The following is a 21,063-nucleotide window of genomic DNA, read 5'->3' as shown; positions in this document are numbered from 1 at the left end:
AAAATAATACAACATTCCAGGTAAAAATATACATTTATACTTGATACAAACCTCTTGATGGATTTGCTTAAGTCCCTCCAATGACTTTTCATTGAAATAGTATGTTACAGATCTGCAAAGGTATACAAAATGTTTAAGACTGGTTTCCTAATTTTGCTATAATTTTTCTTCTGACTTCATTGTACTTGCAAACAGAAAAACAATCATTTGGTTTCCAAATTATGCTCAACATAAACATGCAATATTTAATTCTAAATAGTTCAGCAAACATAATAACGTAAGTTCTTTCCTTATCATGTAGCAAGCTCATTCTTAAAGGACTCTAAAAATTTAGTGTCACTTACTAACAGCATTATAACCAGTAATATACCAAATACACTTCTCAGCTCAGTTGTATTTCTGGACTCCAACATTTCTGCAATTTTTCCACTAATTTCAAATATTTCCTACTCCTAAAAACGCTCTGCCTCTTTTTCTCTAGCTTTCCAACTTACTTGAAAAAGGAAATCTAAGATTAACACAAATTCTTTTAATAGACACTATTGGTAAATACAATTCTTGTTTGTCAATAATTAAAGCGATAAAAATCAGTGCACACTTTGGTATCTATTATTTTAATTCATCTCCGTATATTCAGCTTGTACAAACAATGACAACATCAGATTTGTTAGATGTCACCGCTTTAGATACCTTTGTATGACTGCATCAGAATGTTCTCAGAAGTAAAATAAAAAAGATTAACCAGAGAGTAATTATCCAACTTTTAGACAAAAATTACCCTGAAAGTCTGTCTGTTTCCTTACAATACCTTTCTTCAAGGTACACGTATCTATGACTCCTGCAGAACTGTATTTATTTTCAGTGAAGTTTGCACACTGGAGCCTTACTTTCCACTGCCTCGATCTTAAACAGCTGCTCATTCCAATTTAAGTCATGCTAGTATAAAATTCTACTGCTAACACAACTTTCAAATTGCAGTTTTTGCAATAAAGGTTTTCAACCATTTTTCACATGTGATTCTTGTGAAAGAAAGTTGAATGACTCATTTCTTTAATCACAACATCAAAGCAAAGACATCTCCAAATAATTCTGCCAACTACTCTGGCTACATCTCCTATATGTAGTATGTGTTTGTGTACACACACATACACCCATATGTATCTCTCTCTCTCTCCCTATGTATACATACACGCACACACACATATATATCTGGACCAGCATTCAGCAGCAACAATTAAATCAGTCCAACTCAACAAGCTGCTTGAGGAGGTACTTCTCTAACACTGAAGATAAAAGACTGTCCCCCTCACCAGGATGACAGCATACTTAATTGGGAAAGGGGGGTTAATCTATATTTAAATGGTAACTTTGAACTCTTTCAAGTAAGGCAGCAAACGATCTCACTTTCCTGATGATGAATTCAGACTAAAGTTTATAGCATCATTGAATAAAACGTGAAGGTTTGGCATGACTGATCAAAACAAACAAAAATTCAATGGAAAAGAAGTTCAGTAAGATGGAGAGTTCCATAATTATACTCAGGAAGCTTTCAATAGACGAGACTTGAAAGGAAAATTTATAGTCAAGATAATCTTGCATTTATACCTGTTATTCTCTTCTGCTAATTTACACAGTGCATGGGTGATCTCAGCGCAGGCAAGAATTGCCCCATGGCGTGTATGCAGATCTGTGCCCACTGATAAAGGCAGAAGTCTTGGCAACACTGAAAGAGATCAAATAATTATTATTTTTTAAAAAAAATCAAAGCATAGTGACAGATCATAGTTCTAAATGTAATGACGTCTGCCTAGAAATAATACGGGAAAACCATTTCTGCGAAGTTAGGCCAATATATCCTGTCCATTATATGAAAACCAAGTTTTAAAAATATAAGTAAATACTGACAAAGCATACTAAACCACAACAAGACATTTTGTCCGCTCAACTACCTCCCTGTTTGACGTAAATAAAGTAACATACTTGCTGTTAGGCACTGGGCTGGCTGAGCGGTAAGGGAAATGAAGCTTGTACTTCCATGGAATTGCACTTCCATGTGCCGTGCATCTCCCCGGACCGCTACAAGGAGCCTCAGCAAGATCCGTACCTACAGCCCGCTGGGTGTCAGCTGCTGCCTTTCAGCCAGACCAAAGAGCAGCTAGTCCAGCCTCAGAACCTTGGACGGGCTGAGCAAAGGATCCGGAATCCATGCCAGGGAGCGTTTGATTACACACACAGCAGTCAAAAAGGAATTCTTCTGAAGATGTCAGACCGGACAAGACAAAACAGATCCCCTCACCCTTTATGACATCAAAGCCATATCAACAAAGCTAAAGCTAGGAATCCGAGGGATAGCTGCCTGAAGAGTTGCAACAGAGCTACACCCATTTATTTGTCTCGGAACTGGTAGGGTCCAGCATAGCTGGATAACTAAAGTCCACTCCCCAGATAAAAAAAGATCTGGCAGTATTTTATAATTTTTGCATAAAATCTGAAGACTGGTAAAGCCATTAGTGTCTCTATGCTGTATTAAGTTGCAGGTAAAGTCTTAGTTTTTATTAAGTCATGGAGCACATTTAAATCTTCTTAGTACATTTTTGCTACATAAGCTGGAATGTTGGTATGGCATGCTATGCGGAACTGACGTGTTACCTACCCACATTTGCCATGTATTCAGGAGCCCGTGGAGTAAGGTTATGCAGAGCTTTGGTTGAAAGTTCTCGAATAACACTGAAGATATAAAAAAGCATTTTTGGATTTTTGGGAGTTAGCAATTTAGTAGAAGTAACTAACGTATTGGAAAAAAAGTAACATCAGGAAGGGTCTTCTACCTCCAACCAAAATAAAGACCTCAGCAATATGCAAAAATACAGTATTCTCTGTCCATCCTATGCTTCCCCCCACCCCAAAAAAAGCCAACAACACAAACCCACGGACCAAACAGACAGCCTACAGCTAGCTTTTAGCTATATGAATAGAACTTATTGCTGAAAGAGACAAAGAAAAACATAAGTGTGGATGGTAGAACCTGAGGGCTCATTCTATGCATTGGCAGGGACACTACAGTAAACTATTATTATTTCTCATGATGCAAACTATTATCAGCACTGATATAATCTCATTTGTGTTATACATATTTTAATCTTCATGAACACTGAATATGACTAAGCACCATCTCTATGCATGAAATCTACTTCAATTATGATAATTGTATGGTGATGGTGTTTACCCCTCACATACACTATATACCATATAAATGTGTTTTATTAATCTATTAACAGATTGAGGTCATGGCAAAAAGACAAAATTCATAAACATGTTTTAAGTGACAGTATGCTAGGGAGGTATAGATAACATCAGCTACTACTTGCCCAGTTTCCTTCAGTCAAATGCTATTGCAAACTCTAGTGTAAGTAAAAATTACAAAAATAATATGGGAAAGCATGATATGCAGAATAGTCACTTGTGGATATTCATATTCAGACTTTATGAACTTACCTATCCCAGTGGTTAATCTTCATGTTAACTAAATGATCAATCATTGGCTGTGTATACTCAGGAAAGCCAGCAATATACACACTGCAAAAGAAATGTTCATGTAGACAGAGTACAAGAATCAACATCTGCATGCACTTTAAACAAGCTACTCCAACGATTTAAAACCTCCAGTTCTAAAGCAACCAAAAAAATTACTGAAATATGCCTTCTCCTATATGAGATGCAGCTGAATGAAATAACACAATCGGAAATATTTTACGATTATTGAAAAAATTAAATCACTTCTGTAAAAATTTCAGATTTTTTATAAAAAACACTATACGTACAAAAAGCTTGATAGCAATAAAAAGGAAAAATAAATATTTAATTCCCATTGTTTCATTCTATAAAATCTAGATGTGTATATATTAACTTAATTATTTCAGATTAGAGAAACATATCAATGATGTAATCCACAGTACAAAGTAAAATCAAGTTACAGAAACATGCTACAACTTCAAAAATACAATGGTCCCAAACCGAATACTAGCTTTTAATTTGTCCTTTTTAAAAATCAAGCATACACAAAAAGTCGATTCTGACAAAAATGTCCAAGCTACAAAGTCAAGGCTAAGAGGTAAGGGAACACCAGAATTAATTTTCTAGGTAGCCTGCATAATTATCTAACTTTACAGCCACGCTTGCTTTCCAATCTTCAGAAGCATCAACTACTGAAAGTTAAGGTCAACAAAAGTGAAATGTTTTTTCAGTATATCTGATGTATGTTAAATAATCTTGGAAAGCTAAACAATCAGTACAACGTGTTTGTGTCAAAACGGCATGCATAAAGGGACAAAATTAAGGACACACAGATTACCTTAATTTCACCTTTTCATATCTTTTGAGTGATTAACTTTACAACCATAATAGTGTTCCATTAATACATGTGTGCGTAATTAGAAGCAAAACAAAGACAAAACCCAAATAGTGTTGCATATTACCATACTGGTAATCTCTGCAATTCATCAGAAGACTAGGAATCCTGAAATCCACAGCACCGACCTCAGCCCCTTGAGCCAATACAGGATACACAAGTACTACCTACTGCTGCTGCGAGCCCTAGAGGAGGATTACACAGTTGGTTTTGCTGGCATCAACAACCAGTTGAGAAACGATAGAATTCATTACTCTCTGTTTCCTTTCCCTGTTCTGGAAGACCGTACAATAATAGACACGCTTCCCATGCCGTGTTTGAGGTCTCTTCTTCGTAGCTGTTTTTTGGGTGCTAGTTCTAGCACTCACCATTCTTTCCAGCCATTTTACTGGGAACATCCTTGCCCAGGTCATCAAACTTGATCTCTTGGTCGATGTCTGTAGCTTTAACTACAGTCCTCATCTCTTTTACCCTACTGAGTAATGCACATAGCCTTGGATACAAGTCTAGCCTTCCTGATAATGTTGATGGTAAGATTTTTGTATCCCACTTTACTTAGATTAAGAAGTTTCTCCCTTAACTCTGCTTTAACAAGCCCAGAACTCCTGTAATTACATAAATTCTTTACTCCCTGTTCACACAAAACGGGTTTCCTCTGCCTTCCATCCTCAGAAATAGTTATGATATTTGAGCTGAATCCTCCAAAGAACACGAGCAAGAAGTTTCAAAAAGGCATCCAGCTTGAAAAACTTGCATAAAACTATTCAGATTTAAAAGGATATAAGCAACTATTTATACACGCACACATATATGTATCATATATATATATGATACTGCTTCTCTACAAGAATATACCGACATTTATTAATGAAAACGAAGTTCAGCAGTAGAAATTGATACATTTTTTTCAAGCTTTTATTGCTCTGAGGAATCTAGCTTACCAACCTTCACACCCGCACAGCTCCCTTTCACATAGCGGCACTGTGCTGGCATACAAAGTGTCCCAGGACTGTTTTGTCTGGGTGGGGGAAGGGCAGCTAAAGATTCTAGATCTGGCATATGAACCTCAAGCAGCTTTTTCCAGCTACATAAACAGTTACACCACCTTAAGGCATACCAATCAGAAAGGCCCATTCTTCCTACCACATCATAATGACATCTGTTTTCTGTGCAGCCAAATACATGCTTATGTACTTCTCCTTCGATGTTACTCAGAAAAAAATACGGAAATACTTAAGTATTGACCCCAATAATGACATCCTGCTTGAAGAGCAAAATGGTAAAGATATTTAAAAGTAAAATAATGAATGAGATGACAAATACTTTACAAAGAGCTGGATTAATAACACTGAACATGGTTTCAAGGGATCACGCTAAGTGCATAAAACTAGTTATAAAGAATGCACAAATTTATTCTTTCTGTTGCACAATTTAAAGGCAGGCATAAGAGTGGAAGAAAAATCAACAGCAAAAATACTTCCACTCTGATAAGTAATGTTCCTACAAAAACCCTGGAAATCACAATGAAAAGGAGTAATAAATGAGCATTTGAAAATAAATAATATATTAATAATTCAGCTCTCAAAAAGTAAGTAGAATATTAGTCTTCAAACCAAAATTATAAAAAGAGAGAAAACAGAAACTGCTTTGTCAATTTTGAATATTTTCGATTTTCTAGTAGTACAAAAAGCCAGAGTTACAAAAATCCCATGGATGTTACATGAATCTAGAGCAGCATCGAATACCAGGCCACCGCGTCTCCCCACCTCAACTCAGTAGGCGGGAGCTCTGGGCATCAACGTAGGAGGAGGGTGTGGACCCCAGAAGGAATGACAGTAGGTAAAAGGTAAACATATGTACAGCCTGAAATGATTATGCACAAAAGGAACAATATGGAGGTGAAGACATTAATAATAATAATTAAAAAAAAGTAAGAGTCGAGGAGAGGATAGAGGGTTCCAGTGCAAATTTTCTCAAAAAACTGCTCATTGGAAGTCACAAAGCTGGCAATGGCATACACCATCACATCTGTTTGCTGTTTCTGTTCCCCAAGAATATAACCTTTTCAAGCCTTCCTAACCTGCTGGTTTCTGAGCAACGTGCAACTCCATAGTGCAATTTATCTGACCTATCTTAAAATGATCTGAATCACCTTCTGTAGGTGCCTGTCTCTTTGCATTGGCTACGGAGAGAGGCTAGACACCTAGGCTAGACTGTCTTAGACAACTAAAGCTCGAACCCAGCCTTGAGTCTTTTTCATCTTCTAATGACGAAGTGCAATCTTTTGTTTTAGTCATCCTGCGCACCCAGCTTGCCTCTGAATTCCCCTGACTTCAGCATTATTGTGTTTTCCGATAGCTGACCAGAACAGAAGACAGTATTCCAAGACAAGCTACTGATTTATAGCATCACCACACTAGTTTCGGTATTTCCCATTACAGTCTTTGCAGACTCCATCCTGCAGTGATCAGATTTTTCAAATGCAACTGCATACTGTGGTTAGATTTTTACTGAGCTATGAGAAATACAGCCACTCAAGTTAAAGGTCTATGCACAAATGACAAATTCAACAACTTGTGCAAAGTCTTTTTTAAAATGGGCTTTAGGTTTTTTTTACACACATCAGAGTCTGTCTGCCATCATAACAGCCTCTCCTTTTACTACAGCACTTCAAAATCCCCCACTCTTATCTAAGACCAGCTCACACAGTTCCGTGACACCTGTGAATACTGCCTCTTGGCTGCATCCTCCACACAGACAAGGAAATCATGGTCACATTTTCACTGTGTCTTACACATAACAAGCGGTTTGATGCAGCAATAAGAAAAAACAAATTTTAATTTATTCGGAAACAACAGTAATAAACATAATGTTCAGTAAGGTGAAACAATCAGACATATATTTCCTTATGTAAAAGGGGTCACTCATGTTTAAGAAAACTAATGCTTAGAAACTTACCTTATAGTCAGATAACAGTTAACTCTGTTACCAACAGCGAAATAATCAGCTGCAGTTAGAATGTCTATGCCATGTGGAAAGGTGCCCTACGAAGCAGCATAGGGAAGAGGGAAAAACCCAAGAATTTATTATCTTGAAACGGAAAATCCTTTCCAAATAGGCAACATTATTGAAAACAAATCTACTACTACTCACCAAGCACTGAAAAAATACAGTTTCATTTCTAATTTATAGTAAAATCACTTGTATCAAAGATATAAAGGGTATCGGATATAGAAACAGTAAAATACCTAGCTTCACTTATGAGTCAATGATAATCAGTCAAAATAAATAGCAGCAGGTAATAAACTATGCAATAGCTATCTTACCTTCAAGTCATATCCAAATATGTATTTGGTGAATTCATGGCTATGTATGTACACAAAAAATTATTTTTCTACAAGAAAGTTTAGATAAATGTAAACATGGTTTTAGTTTATGTGAAGGAACAAGTATCTGCTGTGATTTTTATGAAGTATAAAATTAGAGATTTAGGCACCAAGAAATGCATCACATGTAGAACACATGGGAGTTCAATTACTTCTGTTTGTTTATATTTAAAATGAATTGTTAATGAACTAAAAGAATTGGGTTGGTTTGTTTTTGAAAATAACACTGGTTCCCAGCAAAGCCTGAAACACCGAATCCTACAGAAGCATCACACTTCTGACATCAGCGCTCAAAAATTTCTGTTTTTAGAAGACAAATTATCTTTCTAAATATGCAATTGCCATCTAAAAATTTGCCTTCTTATATAAGCAATACAAGTCAGATATTCAGAATTCCGATTGGCTATGGCTGATTTAACATACTACCATGCATCAAAGCTGTGTTTTGGAATGGAAGAGGCAGCAAAGACTCCACAAGCCATAATTAAGTCCAAATGGAAAACAGCCAACTGAAAGACACTACGCTCACCTACAAAAGGGACAATCACATGATATTTAAGCAATAGGGCTATGTGGAAGTACAGGTTCTGGATATGATACAGTTTTGTTTGTTTACAGCTCACTCATCCCTTCTACATTAGAATATAGTCATGCAAAAATAGTGGAAAATATCTCTAGATCTAAGCCTGAATAATTAAAGAAGTATATACTGCAAGCAGTGGGAAGCTATGAGCTACTGCAGAGGTCTTCTTCTGGGAAGCATAACACCAACAGTCCAAAAAAACAAGGCCTGGAACCTCAGCAAACCAAGAAGGACAGACACAATATTCGTGGCTTATCCAAGAGACTACCTGGAAGCACCAATAACTCAAAGGTGAAATGAACACTCTCCAAAAACTAGTGAAACACTGATTAGGGAGAAGAATGTACACAGGAGAAACGCCTCAGTATGATTTGTGGCCAAACACCAAGACATACAATGAAATATATAAGAATGTATCCACACGAATGTATTACATAAGGAAAATCAGGGCTAAAAAATTTTCAACTCTAGCTGCCAGTTGGACCTTGCTATTTATTACTTGACTGTCAGTGTGCCGATTTGATGCCATCTCACCGAAGGTCACGGTGCCACACTGCATGTCAGTGAGACAGCAAAATTCCTGAGACCAAGTTCATGAGTACAGAGATCACAGACAGTGGCACAGGCGGGCTTCCAAGGAACAGCCAACAGCTTCTATTCTGCCAGAACACTGAAAACTTACTTCTCCAACATCAAAGTTTAGTTAATCACAAGTATGTGCATTTTTGTGACCTAAACTTTTTAAAAAATTCGTATTTTTCAAAGTTCGCATTTCCATGAAGTGTAAGCTACAACGGTTTCTTTTTCCGAGGCCACAAAGGCAAGCTCTTGGACTCAGGGCATGCTGAATTGCAAAGGTGAAGCGGGCAGGAACCAGAAAGTAAGCAAGGTTGACTTTTTTCTCTCCACCTAGTCAATATCAGCATACTTCAGATGAAGAATATGTTTTAGCTCCTTCCAATTCAGAGAAAGGGTGTCTCTTTCAACATACTACATCCAGGGAAAGAACTACAGAGGGTGTATCCGCTGATTAAGTAACCATTTTCCTAGGCGGTAAGGAATGGTTCAGTAACTAGGACTTCTGAACTTCTGCAGGAACCAGCTGGAGTCCCAAAGTGTTCTTAATGCCATGAAAACCGACTATTTCACCGCAAACTTCTCCTTCATGTGCCAACGTATAAGCTAAAATTGTTGTGTGTTCTACCAACACTGACAAATTTGAATCACGGGTCAAAGCAGAGTCAATAAGGAAACTTTCTGGTTGTTAACTAACACAGACTGTACTCCTCTGATTAAGAAATTAAAAAACTCCACCAAATTTTTGCTACACAGAAGGATTTCTAAACCAGCAGCACCCAGGAGCCCTCTGTCACCTGGAACTGAAGTCACAGTAAGGTGTTTACTTCATTCCCAAGTGTATCCAGGCTGGGCTGCTGTGCAATGACTAACCAGCCTCTCCAGGGCACTAACTACAGACCCAGGCAAGAATCACGCTGGCTTCTACTTATCACAGACCTAGCTGGGTCAGGACACCAAAAATACCTACCCTCTTCCTCCTAGTCTCCTTGCACCCTTTCCATGCTATTAACCTAATTCTTTCTAGAAATACACACACCAGCCACCAACACGTTGCTTAATACCCTCAGTGCTAAAGGAGTAATACCCAGCTCATAACACAGAGACCTTCAGGAATGAAATCAGTGAAAGACAGACAACGTTTTAACAAAGGTCCCTCAAAGAATGGCTGATTGATAACAAAATTTGCTTTAATCATGCTCACATGCCCCACTGTCAGAAGAATTCACTAGCTGGACCACCCACCCACCCTTCCCACCACCGCACCCCACCCCCCAAGTTGTATATTCCAGATGAGAAACCAGGAAACTTTGAAATACAAGTCCTTACCCTATTTACTTCTCCTCCAAGGTTGCTAATCAAAGTTGTCTGAGCATTTTAACTACTTAAATGTTGCCAAGTTACACAGAAACCTACCACATTACTCTTTTTCCAAGCACTCGGGTATCTCCCAAAGTAACAGGTATCTCAAAATGTCTGGATGGTACATCATGGTACAACAGGCAAAACCAAACACTGAGTTGAAGACTCTGAACCTAATTCACTGTTGTATCACCAACCACAGCAAAGATTGTGCACTTCAGCTGTTCTATTAAAAACTAGAAAGTCAATGAAACAAAAAAATAACAGAAAAATTGACTTTTCCTGCTTTAAGAGCATTGCTGTTTGCAAGGTGTATAATGGCAGTCATACATACTGATTTTGTTTTTCAGAATGACTAAAAATCACCAGAAAGTTCATTTTCTTCCAAAACTAGAGCACTATAATAAAACTCACATTTCAGAAAAATTTTTTTACAATAACTTGTTTGCTGATAATGAAAATAATTATTTTGTGACAACCTTTTACTCAATTTCTCTGAAGCCACAGCATCTAATTTTGATTTTAGGCACTACACGTTTACAGTAGCCTCCAAGGCACTAATGAATGAAGATTCAGGAAAGTTACCGTACCTGTCTCCCAACATTCTCCTGGAAGGCAGCCTAAGGAACAGAGAACAAACATACCAAAACGAGTCAGGTTTGCTTTTTGATAAACACCAGATCATGAATTCAAAACACACAACAATATAAATGACCCATGGCTTTTCTCTTTTAAATAAAGTAAGCTTTGTCAGTAGAACAGGCCCACAGGGCTTTTTTGTTTCAGCGTCTCTATGGTTCTGGTGTTCTTAAAGCTGTATGTTGCATGACAGCAGTTTAAGAATGCAAGTTCATTAAACTAGTCACACCCACAAGAGTGCTTTTGAGTAGTGACACAAGGCTTCGCACTGGAATTGAAAGTCAATACCTGTAGACAACAGAAATTGAGACAGCTCGCTTTTGTCTGACCATGTCAACACAAATTGCCAATAGTAGGCAAAGGCTGATTCTTAAGGAAACTTCAGACAAAAAAATATTGGGACTGCAATATTGGGACTGCAATACTTATTTAAAAGATACACATCTGAAAGCACACTGAAACACTCCAATGACAAAACCTGAAAACAAAATTCATGTATGTTTCTTGTGTTTTGCATTAAACAAACTCAAAATCTTGCAAAATGCAACAAATATAACCATAAAGTTAATCTCTCTACTTGTATGGCATACAGAATAAAACCTACTTAACTCCCTGCTCCCCACTCAAATTTTCTCCGAAAAAAAAGCCAGTTATTTTTTGTTCCTTGAAAGGGTATACAATCATAAGTACTGATAAGAACTTTGGAAAACATTAAGTATTTTCAGAGAGGAGAGAACATCACTATTGCTCTATCTACAGAGACCTCCAGCAACGGACAGCACTTGTCACCTGACATTTGATAATGTAACATACAGGGGGAAGTTCCAATCTTTACTGAAAACGCCACAAGAATTTTGACACACAGAGCTTCTGTACTTCCTACATAAATACAGTGTGCATGTGGTAATCCACCTGTAACAACAGAGGGTGAACCCAGCTCAGCAGGGTACCGGCCCCTCCGTACGGACAAGCACTCCCGGCACGCAGGTGGAGCAGGAGCCCCTTGGTGCGTTGCTGAGGTTATGTCTGATCTGGATAATGACTCCAGTTCCCGTAGACGTGCCCGGGCTAGTTCAGCTCCTGCTCGCAGCCTCTCCATTGTGGGACACGTAGCACCGGCTGACTCCAAAGCACTCACCCAGCACCCTGGCGGGCTGTGGAGCCCACCTCAGCCCACCTCAGCCTGCCTGCACTGCAGCCTGCTGCTGCAGTGCCCCTGGGCTAACCCGGTTAGGATTGCCCCGGGTACAGCTGCATGGGCTAGCTTCCGCGGCAGCAGCGGCGCAGGTACACCCTTGGGCAACACATAACGCAGGCTTCCAGAACAGGAACGTGCTGTAGCAATGCCCTGCACTTGCTCTTTATTGTACGCTGGAGCCCAGCTTCTGACACGGCTTTTTTTCCACTCTGCTTCCCCACCAACAGCCGCTCCCAGCCGGGATCTGCTGGGACGTTGCCCCATGTCACCCTGCATCATTTCCCTTCTCGCTTGCACATCACCTTTAGATCCCCCTTCCAGCTATGGAGACCCTTTTGCTCAGCATAGGGACATTTCAGCAAGGATGATGCTCTCAGCTATCATGTCCAAGGGATTTAACATTTAAATCACAGCTTTACAGTTTCTTTTAAAACTGCACTGCTCAGACAAGTGTCTTAATGGTACAAAATCTGTAAAGCCTTTTTCTTCCTTTTTATTTTTTTCTTTTTAAATCAGAAAATTTGATACCCAAACAATGTAAATCTGGTCTCAATCCAGTGAGGATTTTATTCCACTTAGAACACATCCATAGGCCTAGGACTGAAATACACTGTGGCAAAATCACCTGAAAAAGATGTATAGGGGCCTATATAGAATGTGGCAGCACAAAAGCTGTTGTACCTAAAGATTTCACATGTTTTGTTTACCAAATGTAGGAATTTTAAAATTCCACCACTGTATCACCATTTCATTTTTTAACTTAGAAAGACAATCATAAAGATCTACAAAACAGTCCAGCAGCATGGCAAAAATACTTAGCATTAATCTGATGTGTTCTAAATGTCTAATTTACATGTTAATTTATACCCGATTACTTTATCTATAAAAAACATGTAACTTTAACCGCTGCTTACAAAGATAGATATTAGTATTGCCTTACTATAAATATATTTGTCAATGATTTCAATTTAATAAGCTTGGAGAAAAATAATCAGTTTGGTATAGATTCTCACACTTGTGTTATGAATTTACAATTCATAAAAGTATGAAGAAAAATAGTAAATTCCTGTATACATAGCTCAGTAGCTAGAAAATTTTCCAGTTGCAGACTAAAACTGTATGGCAGCTTGTTTCACAGCTGGTTGCTTAGGTTGAGGGAGGTCTGTATGTATCACCATGAACCTCTCTCAGCTTCTGCACTGCTGAGCATTAAAAAAAAAAACAAAAAAAAACAACCCAACAACCAAACACTAAAAGGTGCTTCTGCAAATAAGTCTTCAGCTAGTTAATGGGAAATTTACAATGAAAACCAAGATATTCAAACAAAAACAGAAAAAGCCCTCAAAGGAACATAAAAACAGAACCCTAGAGTGTTTAGAGCTATATTTGGAAAACTTTACCACAGATTTAAGAAGGCTTTGTTGACAATGCACATTCCAGCTGTGACAATTTAAACACAGGAGACACTTAATTGTGACAATTTAAACACACTGACTATTTAAATTCTAGAACAGCATCTAATCCCAATTTTAGCAACAAAAATGTGTTTTTCCTGGGTTGGAACGAGTTCGTTGAACAGAAAAAGTTACAAGGAAAACCATCCCCATAATATTATTCTGTTAAAGCTTTATCAGAGAAAGTAGAACAGAAATATGAAAATAATCAAGCATATTGTTCATCCAAGTGAAAAGGCAATTTCCTACTGTTCATAGAAATCCTTTTTCCTTTAGCATTTTTTTAATGTTTCACAAAAGATTTTTCTTCATAATAAAGAGATTTTCACTAACTGAATATTTTACTATTTCAATCACACTTTCAAACAACTGCCAGTTCCTAAAGATGCCAAATACTTCAATTGTTTTGTAATACTAATTTTTCATACAATCCTCTTCTGGAGATGGAAAAACTGGATGCAAAGGCCTTAACTTCACAATTCCTTGATATCAGAACCAGGATGACCAAGTAGCCTTGTAACCTGAACACTTTGCTTTCCCCAAGAACCCGAAAAAATATTAAAACATTCTCTAAATCATGATTTTAGAAACTATCAGCCAACCAAGAGGAATAAAAAATCTTCTCTAAGATGTCAGAGCTCAAAGGAGCCCAATCCGAGATCACTTATTCACGTGATTATTCCTTAGAATGATTATTCATGAAAGAGCTGCAGAAGTCAGCTCAATATGCTTTTGGAGCTTCAAAAGAACAGTCTTGTTTTATTCACTCTAACCTCAGGGTTCAAAATATCTCTATATGCTATTTTGTTTCATTGGTGTTCTGCATCAGAATATATTGCATATTGTAATAGATGGAAAATCTAGTAAAACATGTTAGTTATTTAAATAAGTATCTAACTGTAGCAATCATTGGGAATACTTAGGACTCCCAGATATTTTTCTTCAAAAATGTAGTAATGCCTGGTGAACATGAAATATTTCTTTGCCTGACTTTCTAAAATGAGAAAAAAAGGGTTCAGTACTTCCTTAACTATCCATCAAAACAGCAATTCCAATATTTGACCAGCTCTAAATCAGAATGTATTAATGGAAGAATTAATTTGACTGAAGATAACTGAATTGCAGACTGTATTTGATCGCTTGGTTTAAAGTAGAAAAGCAAGAAGAAAACATACTGTAGTTTGCACTCATTTGAAATACAGAAGCACAATCTGCACTAAGCTTGGAGCATTAATAAATGTATCTGGTTTAGCACCATATTTCATGGTCAAACGATCATTTATGTTTAAGCATAGAAACATAATGAAGATTACACAAGACAATTAGATCAAGCTACTAAAGGTAAGGAGTGCATTTGTAGCGGCAATCATGTTAAAAAGAATTCTCTTCTTTATATATATTGCCAGTGAATCTTAGGACAATTCCTATAGAGCAAATAAATATCTTACTTTTCACCATCTATACTCCTTAATGGCTTGTGCAGTTTGCAGGAAAGCAAAGCTACCTTTGTTCTCCTCTACAGATTTTATTTGAATAAGGTGACTTAAATCAACCAAGAATAACAAATTCTGCAGTTTCTAAAATTTAGGAGTTGAAGTCTGGGGAAAAGTAGCATTGCCCATATTCATTAGTTGTACAGTATGCAAAGAACATGTTGTATCAGTACTTGGTGATCCACAGCATTGTAGCTTCCATGCTTTGGTTTTAACCTATTTAGACAAAGCAATTTGTGATACGATTACACAAGCGACTGACTCACTTCCCCAGCAATTACGCTGCAGCTTCATTCAACAGCTTAAACTCTCAAGCAGAGGTGTGGCTAGAAAAAAGTAAGGATGCTATCCAGGTATCCCTGAGAAATCCTCCTTATGTTATAAATCCATTAGCTTTCAAAATTTCAGTCAAAAAATAAGACAGACCTGTTAATTAATTTGCATGTTGCAAAGACTGCCTTTTTTTCTTTTTTTCTTCTTTTTTTTTGCTTGTTAAATGCATTCTCAGTAATAGAGACACCTGGTTCTTTGACAGACATTGTTTGGTCCTGTTTTGAATTAATATAATAATAAGGTGGGCTTTTTATATTTCCATAAGAGAATTTATCTGTTGAAACAGAAAACTTTTTTTTTTTTAAGAAAGCAAGTTCAATGTATACAACACACTAACTTAAATTCTCAAAGATGTCCATTCTTTCTTCTTCTCAAGTTCTATAGCCTCTCCTTCATAAACTCCCTCCTTCTAAGAACAATCACTCATTCCTTTCAGTTCTCAATAGCATAAATATTTTCTACCAAAGGGCTCAACAGACTATACTCAGGTGTCAGTCCTGTTAACCAGATAGCAGTATCTGCCTAACAGATTTACCACCACCTTCTAAAAATTCCCAGTCTTACAGAAGAAGTTTTATACAATAACTGAGAAAACGTTTAAAGGAAAAATTATTTTGGAAATTTCCAACTTACCACAATTACAATATAACAGTCGATGAACAATTAGAAAAGTGTAACTTCACAAAACTCACCAGCTTGGTGGCTTGAAAAAGATACAGTGTTTGTATATTTCGTACGACCCTTTCATCTTTGATACTATAAAATGCTAAATAGCTCTTTCTTAAGATACTTTATCTTAACCATCATGACAACAATACAGCAGATTGTGAACTGTAGCCATAAATCGAAATGTGGATGTATGGATTATAGAATTTAAAATCTAAAGTCACATCATACTTCTAAAGATCTAAAAAACCACCTTTTTGCTCAAAAAACAATATACTGTTTACATAGCACAGTTCTACAGAGCTAAGTCTACAAATTATTAAATTAAATTAAAACAATCATAGAATAACAGAAACATATAAGCTAGAATGTGATAACTTACAGAAGCAGCTCTTCTGCAATTAACATCACGGTCAAATACTGCAGTAATAACCAATGCACTGAGGAAATAAAATATTGAGTATTAGTACCAAAATATGAGAAGAAATGTGTCACAACATTTCGACTTCCAAGCAAAACATGCAACATTTCCTCTACAGAGCTTATTATATATAAATACAAGCCTAAATTAAAATTTGCGTTAAAATAACCGTGTACTTCCTTGTTTCTCTAGTTTGCTGTGGCCTTTCCATAGCATAAAGAGACAATCACCATCCTACTGTATCAAAGCATAAGGAGTATGCAAATACATTGAACTGCATAGAAAGGTTTTTTATGTTTAATGTAGAAGGAGTTTAAAACTCGGATATAACTACCATCTCTAATGTGAGACTCGTACAACACAGTTTTAAATTCAAACTTGGAAATACGGTTTCTCAATAGCCAAATGCACAGCAAGCCTGAGGTAAGGCTTAAGCAAAACTAAAAGTTAAGCCACAGAAACTTGCAGCGATCTCTACAAGAACAATCACATCCTGGAAGTAACAAAAATCAGAAAACAATATGTAAATCCTGCTAAACAGAGGCCTGCACGATAAATTGCAAAGCAGGTTTTTTTAAAAGGTGACATGTAGATACAGAGACATGATTATATGAAACTGCTCCTTTGTGATGAGGTCTGGTAACCCTGCGCAGCTTAATTCTTCTACCTCAAAAGAACTGCCTGTCAGAAATGTGCTGTGCAGCAGAAGAGAGAAAATATATACCAGCGCAGGAAGTCTACAGCTTTAGAAATCCACCTCCAGCATTCAATTAACTTCAGTGACAAATAAACATCACTTCAGGAGAATCATTTAAGCAGAAAATTATTCCTTTCAAACTCTGCAACTCTTCATTACGTTATTTATTGACTCCAGGCAAACCAGGAAATAAATACTGGCTGAAAAGTAAATCCCAGATAGCTTTGCTTTAGCATAAAGATATTAATTACACTGATAATATCGAGCTTCCCTGAGTAGTGGCTATCAGTTTCCTACAGTGAGAAATAATGTGTTATTAAAATTCGCTGAAATGCACAATCAATGTTGCCTCTGTAATTTCAGTTTATCTCCATTGAGGAAAACAAGAGACAGAAAGCAAGAAGAAATTAAAATAAACCCCAATAAATCGTTCTAAAGACAGTTAATGCTTTCTTAATTGTACCTGCGTCAGCAATTCCTCTCTCTGCCACAAAGACATCAGGTCATTACATGACAAAAGGAAGTCACCCAAACGACAGTGACTGGAAGAGCAAATTTTTAGGAAGCATTCCCTTAGGAAGCAGAAGTGGCAAACTGTTGAAAAAGTACTGGACCAAATACATCACTGTCACACCAAGCTTGCTTATTTTCTTCTCTGGCACAGAGAGAAACTTAATTTTAAGAGGATACTTAAGAAGTATATTGTTTTAATGATACGAATAGCTCCCATAAATTTTTCAGTTATAGAAGAAAACATTCAAAATGAGGTAACTGGGTGAAAACCATCCTGGAAAGCAAAAAGAAGCAAATTTCTTCCCAACTTTTCCAATTACATGGACTATAAGATAAAACATTATTTTGCCAGTTATGCAATATTTCCATATTGATCTCTTCTGAGAAAACAAAAAGAAAAACCCAACAGACAAAACCCCCTCAGTGAGCCCAGAAGCTCAGAACGCAGAGCACCGCCCGCACTGCGCCCAAGGTACCCTGCAGTCACAGCGTACTTCAGAAGAGCCGTGCTGGGGCAGACCAAAATCCTGTCCTGTGTCCAAGAGTGACCTAAAAGGGACACTGAGGGATGAGTGTAAGGACCTACGTATTAAATATTAACATATTGATTTGGAAGATTATGAAGTCTTTTCAAACTGGAGATGTTAGAAAACCATCACTGGCATATAAATACTGCTATCTGAATTTCATATTTAGACTTAAAATGTGGTTGACTAAATATAATGGAAACCAGTTTCAGGTTATTATACACAACAAGAGTTCACCTTATCATCAAATTTTACGTTTCCATTTTTTCTTATTCTTCTGTTACCTGAAGACAAACCTGTGTAAGTTAAACCAGCAGAACAACATACTCTCTATGTGATGCCACCTGAGTTATTCAGCGCTGCAACCGAGTACCATGTTTAGAAAAACAAAACAAAAAACCCAGGAATTTTGTCATTGCCCCCATAGTCCCATTATATTCATAAGTCATGCCACAGCTGCTGGTTTATGTTAATCCTTTTAATAAAGCATTTTAAACTTATCAAACTACACAAATAATTTTTTCAAGTTAATTCCCATTTGAAAACGCAGCACAGTCTGCCGTAACACAGGGATTAGCAAGGAAAGCAACATGCGTAAGATGAAACATGTCTAAGGTGTCTTCACCTGTCTGCTTTGTCGTGGGAGTTTATGTGATACTCCACCAGGATTTCCTAACATAAAGAAACTGTTTATGTCAAACAAAGTGGGATATTTTTTTTAAGCTGGTTGAAGAATCATGTCTTGACTTGCCTAAAACGTACCACACCTGACTAGCAACAGGTAGAGCAAAGAACAGCTTTGCATCTTGCAGTCTCTATGAAACACCTTCTGTAGTTCCTTGAGGTATATTTAGCCTGTTTGCACGACAAGCAGTTAAGTGTACAATAAACACAAATGGACTTTAAAAAGCAAGTTGCAATTCTATCAGTCAACTAATAACTCTCTCTTTCTTCCCTGTCCCTTCCCCTCTCCCCCAAGTACTCACTTAACTGGCGCTAGGGAAAGTTAAAAGGACTCAGAGCATGTTAGCGGCTCCTCACTCCCCCAGCCCAGCACGGATCTCATTACCTTCCCCCGACAAGGCAGAAAGCAGCAGAGAGCAAAGGCCAGACAGGTGAGAGACATCAGAACACAGAAATACCAAGTTACCCAGGTGTACCAGACAATAAATCTGAATTTCCTTTATCACCTGTAGCAGGCACTTCTAGTCTATACTAGTCACAAGCAGCAAGAAGCTCATCGTACTGCTAACCTCGGAGAATTTGCTACCATTAACTCAAGCATACCACCCTGAAGCTGCGGCAAGAAAGAAAGAAACTCTCAAACCTCTTGCCAATTTGGCACAAAACCAAAATTTCCTTCCTGAGCCCAAAAAAGGGAAAAGCCTAACTTGTAACAGGACAGAAAACTCTCCTCCTGACTATACATTAGGGAAGGGAAGGCATAACAATCATCAAAAGCAAAACAGTTTTGAACAATACAGGCAAGTTAAAAAACGGAGGCGAGACCAGAGTCAGACCCGCGTCTGTTGAGACAGCTGCTGCACACAGCCCTTTCCACACCTCTTCAGTCATGCCAGTACCCAACTGGAACAGCTATGCAGTGACCTGGATGATGAAAACAGATCTAGGTGCGATTAGTTTTTCTATTGCTAGGTTAAAAAAAAAAAAAAAAAAAAAAAGCCACTCCCATTCACTTTATAACATGCAGCTGTGCAACGCTCAGCTGCAGCAGCAAGCAAAGGTGCCTCCTCAGCCAGCACTGCTAGGGAAAAAAGCCCTTCAGGACTACAGCCTCAGATTTAATTCCTCGTATTAATCTAGGGAAGCAGGTGGTCTGAAGAAAAGAAGAAATGCAGTGACTATTCCCACTTCTACACTGCGTACTTCCACACTCCCTCCAGCCCAGCTGACACCAAGCTCTTAACACTTTCTGCCAGCCACCCAACAGCCTACAGGGCTCAGTGTGGTACTCTAATCCCAGCGTTCTGGGGTAAAATGACGGAAGTATAAGAACTAAACAAGTAGAAAAGAGTGATCAGAAAAATGCTTAGAACAGGAGTTACAAGTGCTGCTACTAAAAAAAAAATAAATTAAAAAATATAAGGCATGTGGTGCCCCTGCAGGAGCTAACTTTACACAAGTGCGAGACACAGTCCGCACACAACCCTCCTCTGAAGGCAACGTTCACGTACATACAAGAAGAAAGCTATTCTCAATATTTCATCATGGCACAAGATGTAGCTCAGAGCAATGCTTCAGATTTCCCCAATTCTGCAGGACAATCTTGCCCTGGAGCAAGCTACATCACTCACCCATAGCCACACCTTCCTTCCCCCCCCCCCCCCCCCCTTCAAAAACAACACAGCACCGCAGGGAAGGCAAAGCGCCGGCTCTCCCACACTGTACGCGCTATTTGTATTAGTATTCTGCTGAACGGGAGATAGCAATTAGATCTTTCTAAATAATGATTCATTTATTGATTACCTACACCACTGAATGACAGATAAATGAAACTACATTCTGACTACGCAACAGCTCCAAATAGTTAAGATAGCCAGCAACAATTTAATCACTGTAATTGTATAATAGAATAGCAGTGTGTTTTCCTTTTTATTTTTTTGTTTAGGTTTTAAACAAAACAACTCAGCTTCTTAATGTGCACCTGCCGCTTTACAGACAGTAACTTCCACACCCAAGGGGGCAGGAATCAAATTACCTGTATTTCCAAGTTATTAAATTATGCTTAACTTTCCCCATAGGTAGGCTTAAAAAGAAAGCATGCACGTAGAGACTGGGAGAGAAAA

The 21,063-nt window shown here is 37.8% G+C and overlaps 1 protein-coding gene across 3 annotated transcripts in view; it reads right to left on the bottom strand.

Moving 5' to 3' along the window:
- Positions 1 to 21,063, bottom strand: part of TBCD (tubulin folding cofactor D) — a 129,600-nt gene that overhangs the window by 49,566 nt on the left and 58,971 nt on the right. For all 3 annotated transcript variants that reach the window (XM_055722629.1, XM_055722637.1, XM_055722620.1), the window contains 7 exons: positions 16,481 to 16,538; positions 10,906 to 10,935; positions 7,367 to 7,452; positions 3,496 to 3,576; positions 2,654 to 2,727; positions 1,606 to 1,723; positions 52 to 112 (listed from right to left, as the gene is read on the bottom strand). In XM_055722629.1, the coding sequence (XP_055578604.1) occupies positions 52 to 112; positions 1,606 to 1,723; positions 2,654 to 2,727; positions 3,496 to 3,576; positions 7,367 to 7,452; positions 10,906 to 10,935; positions 16,481 to 16,538 (508 nt within the window). The remainder of the gene's footprint in view (positions 1 to 51; positions 113 to 1,605; positions 1,724 to 2,653; positions 2,728 to 3,495; positions 3,577 to 7,366; positions 7,453 to 10,905; positions 10,936 to 16,480; positions 16,539 to 21,063) is intronic.

Source organism: Falco cherrug, chromosome 1 (genome assembly GCF_023634085.1).
Source record: "Falco cherrug isolate bFalChe1 chromosome 1, bFalChe1.pri, whole genome shotgun sequence".
In the NCBI taxonomy this organism is placed as follows: Eukaryota; Metazoa; Chordata; class Aves; order Falconiformes; family Falconidae; genus Falco; species Falco cherrug.
The sequence above is the reverse complement of the archived record's forward strand: the minus strand, read 5'-3'. Positions and strand labels throughout refer to the sequence as shown.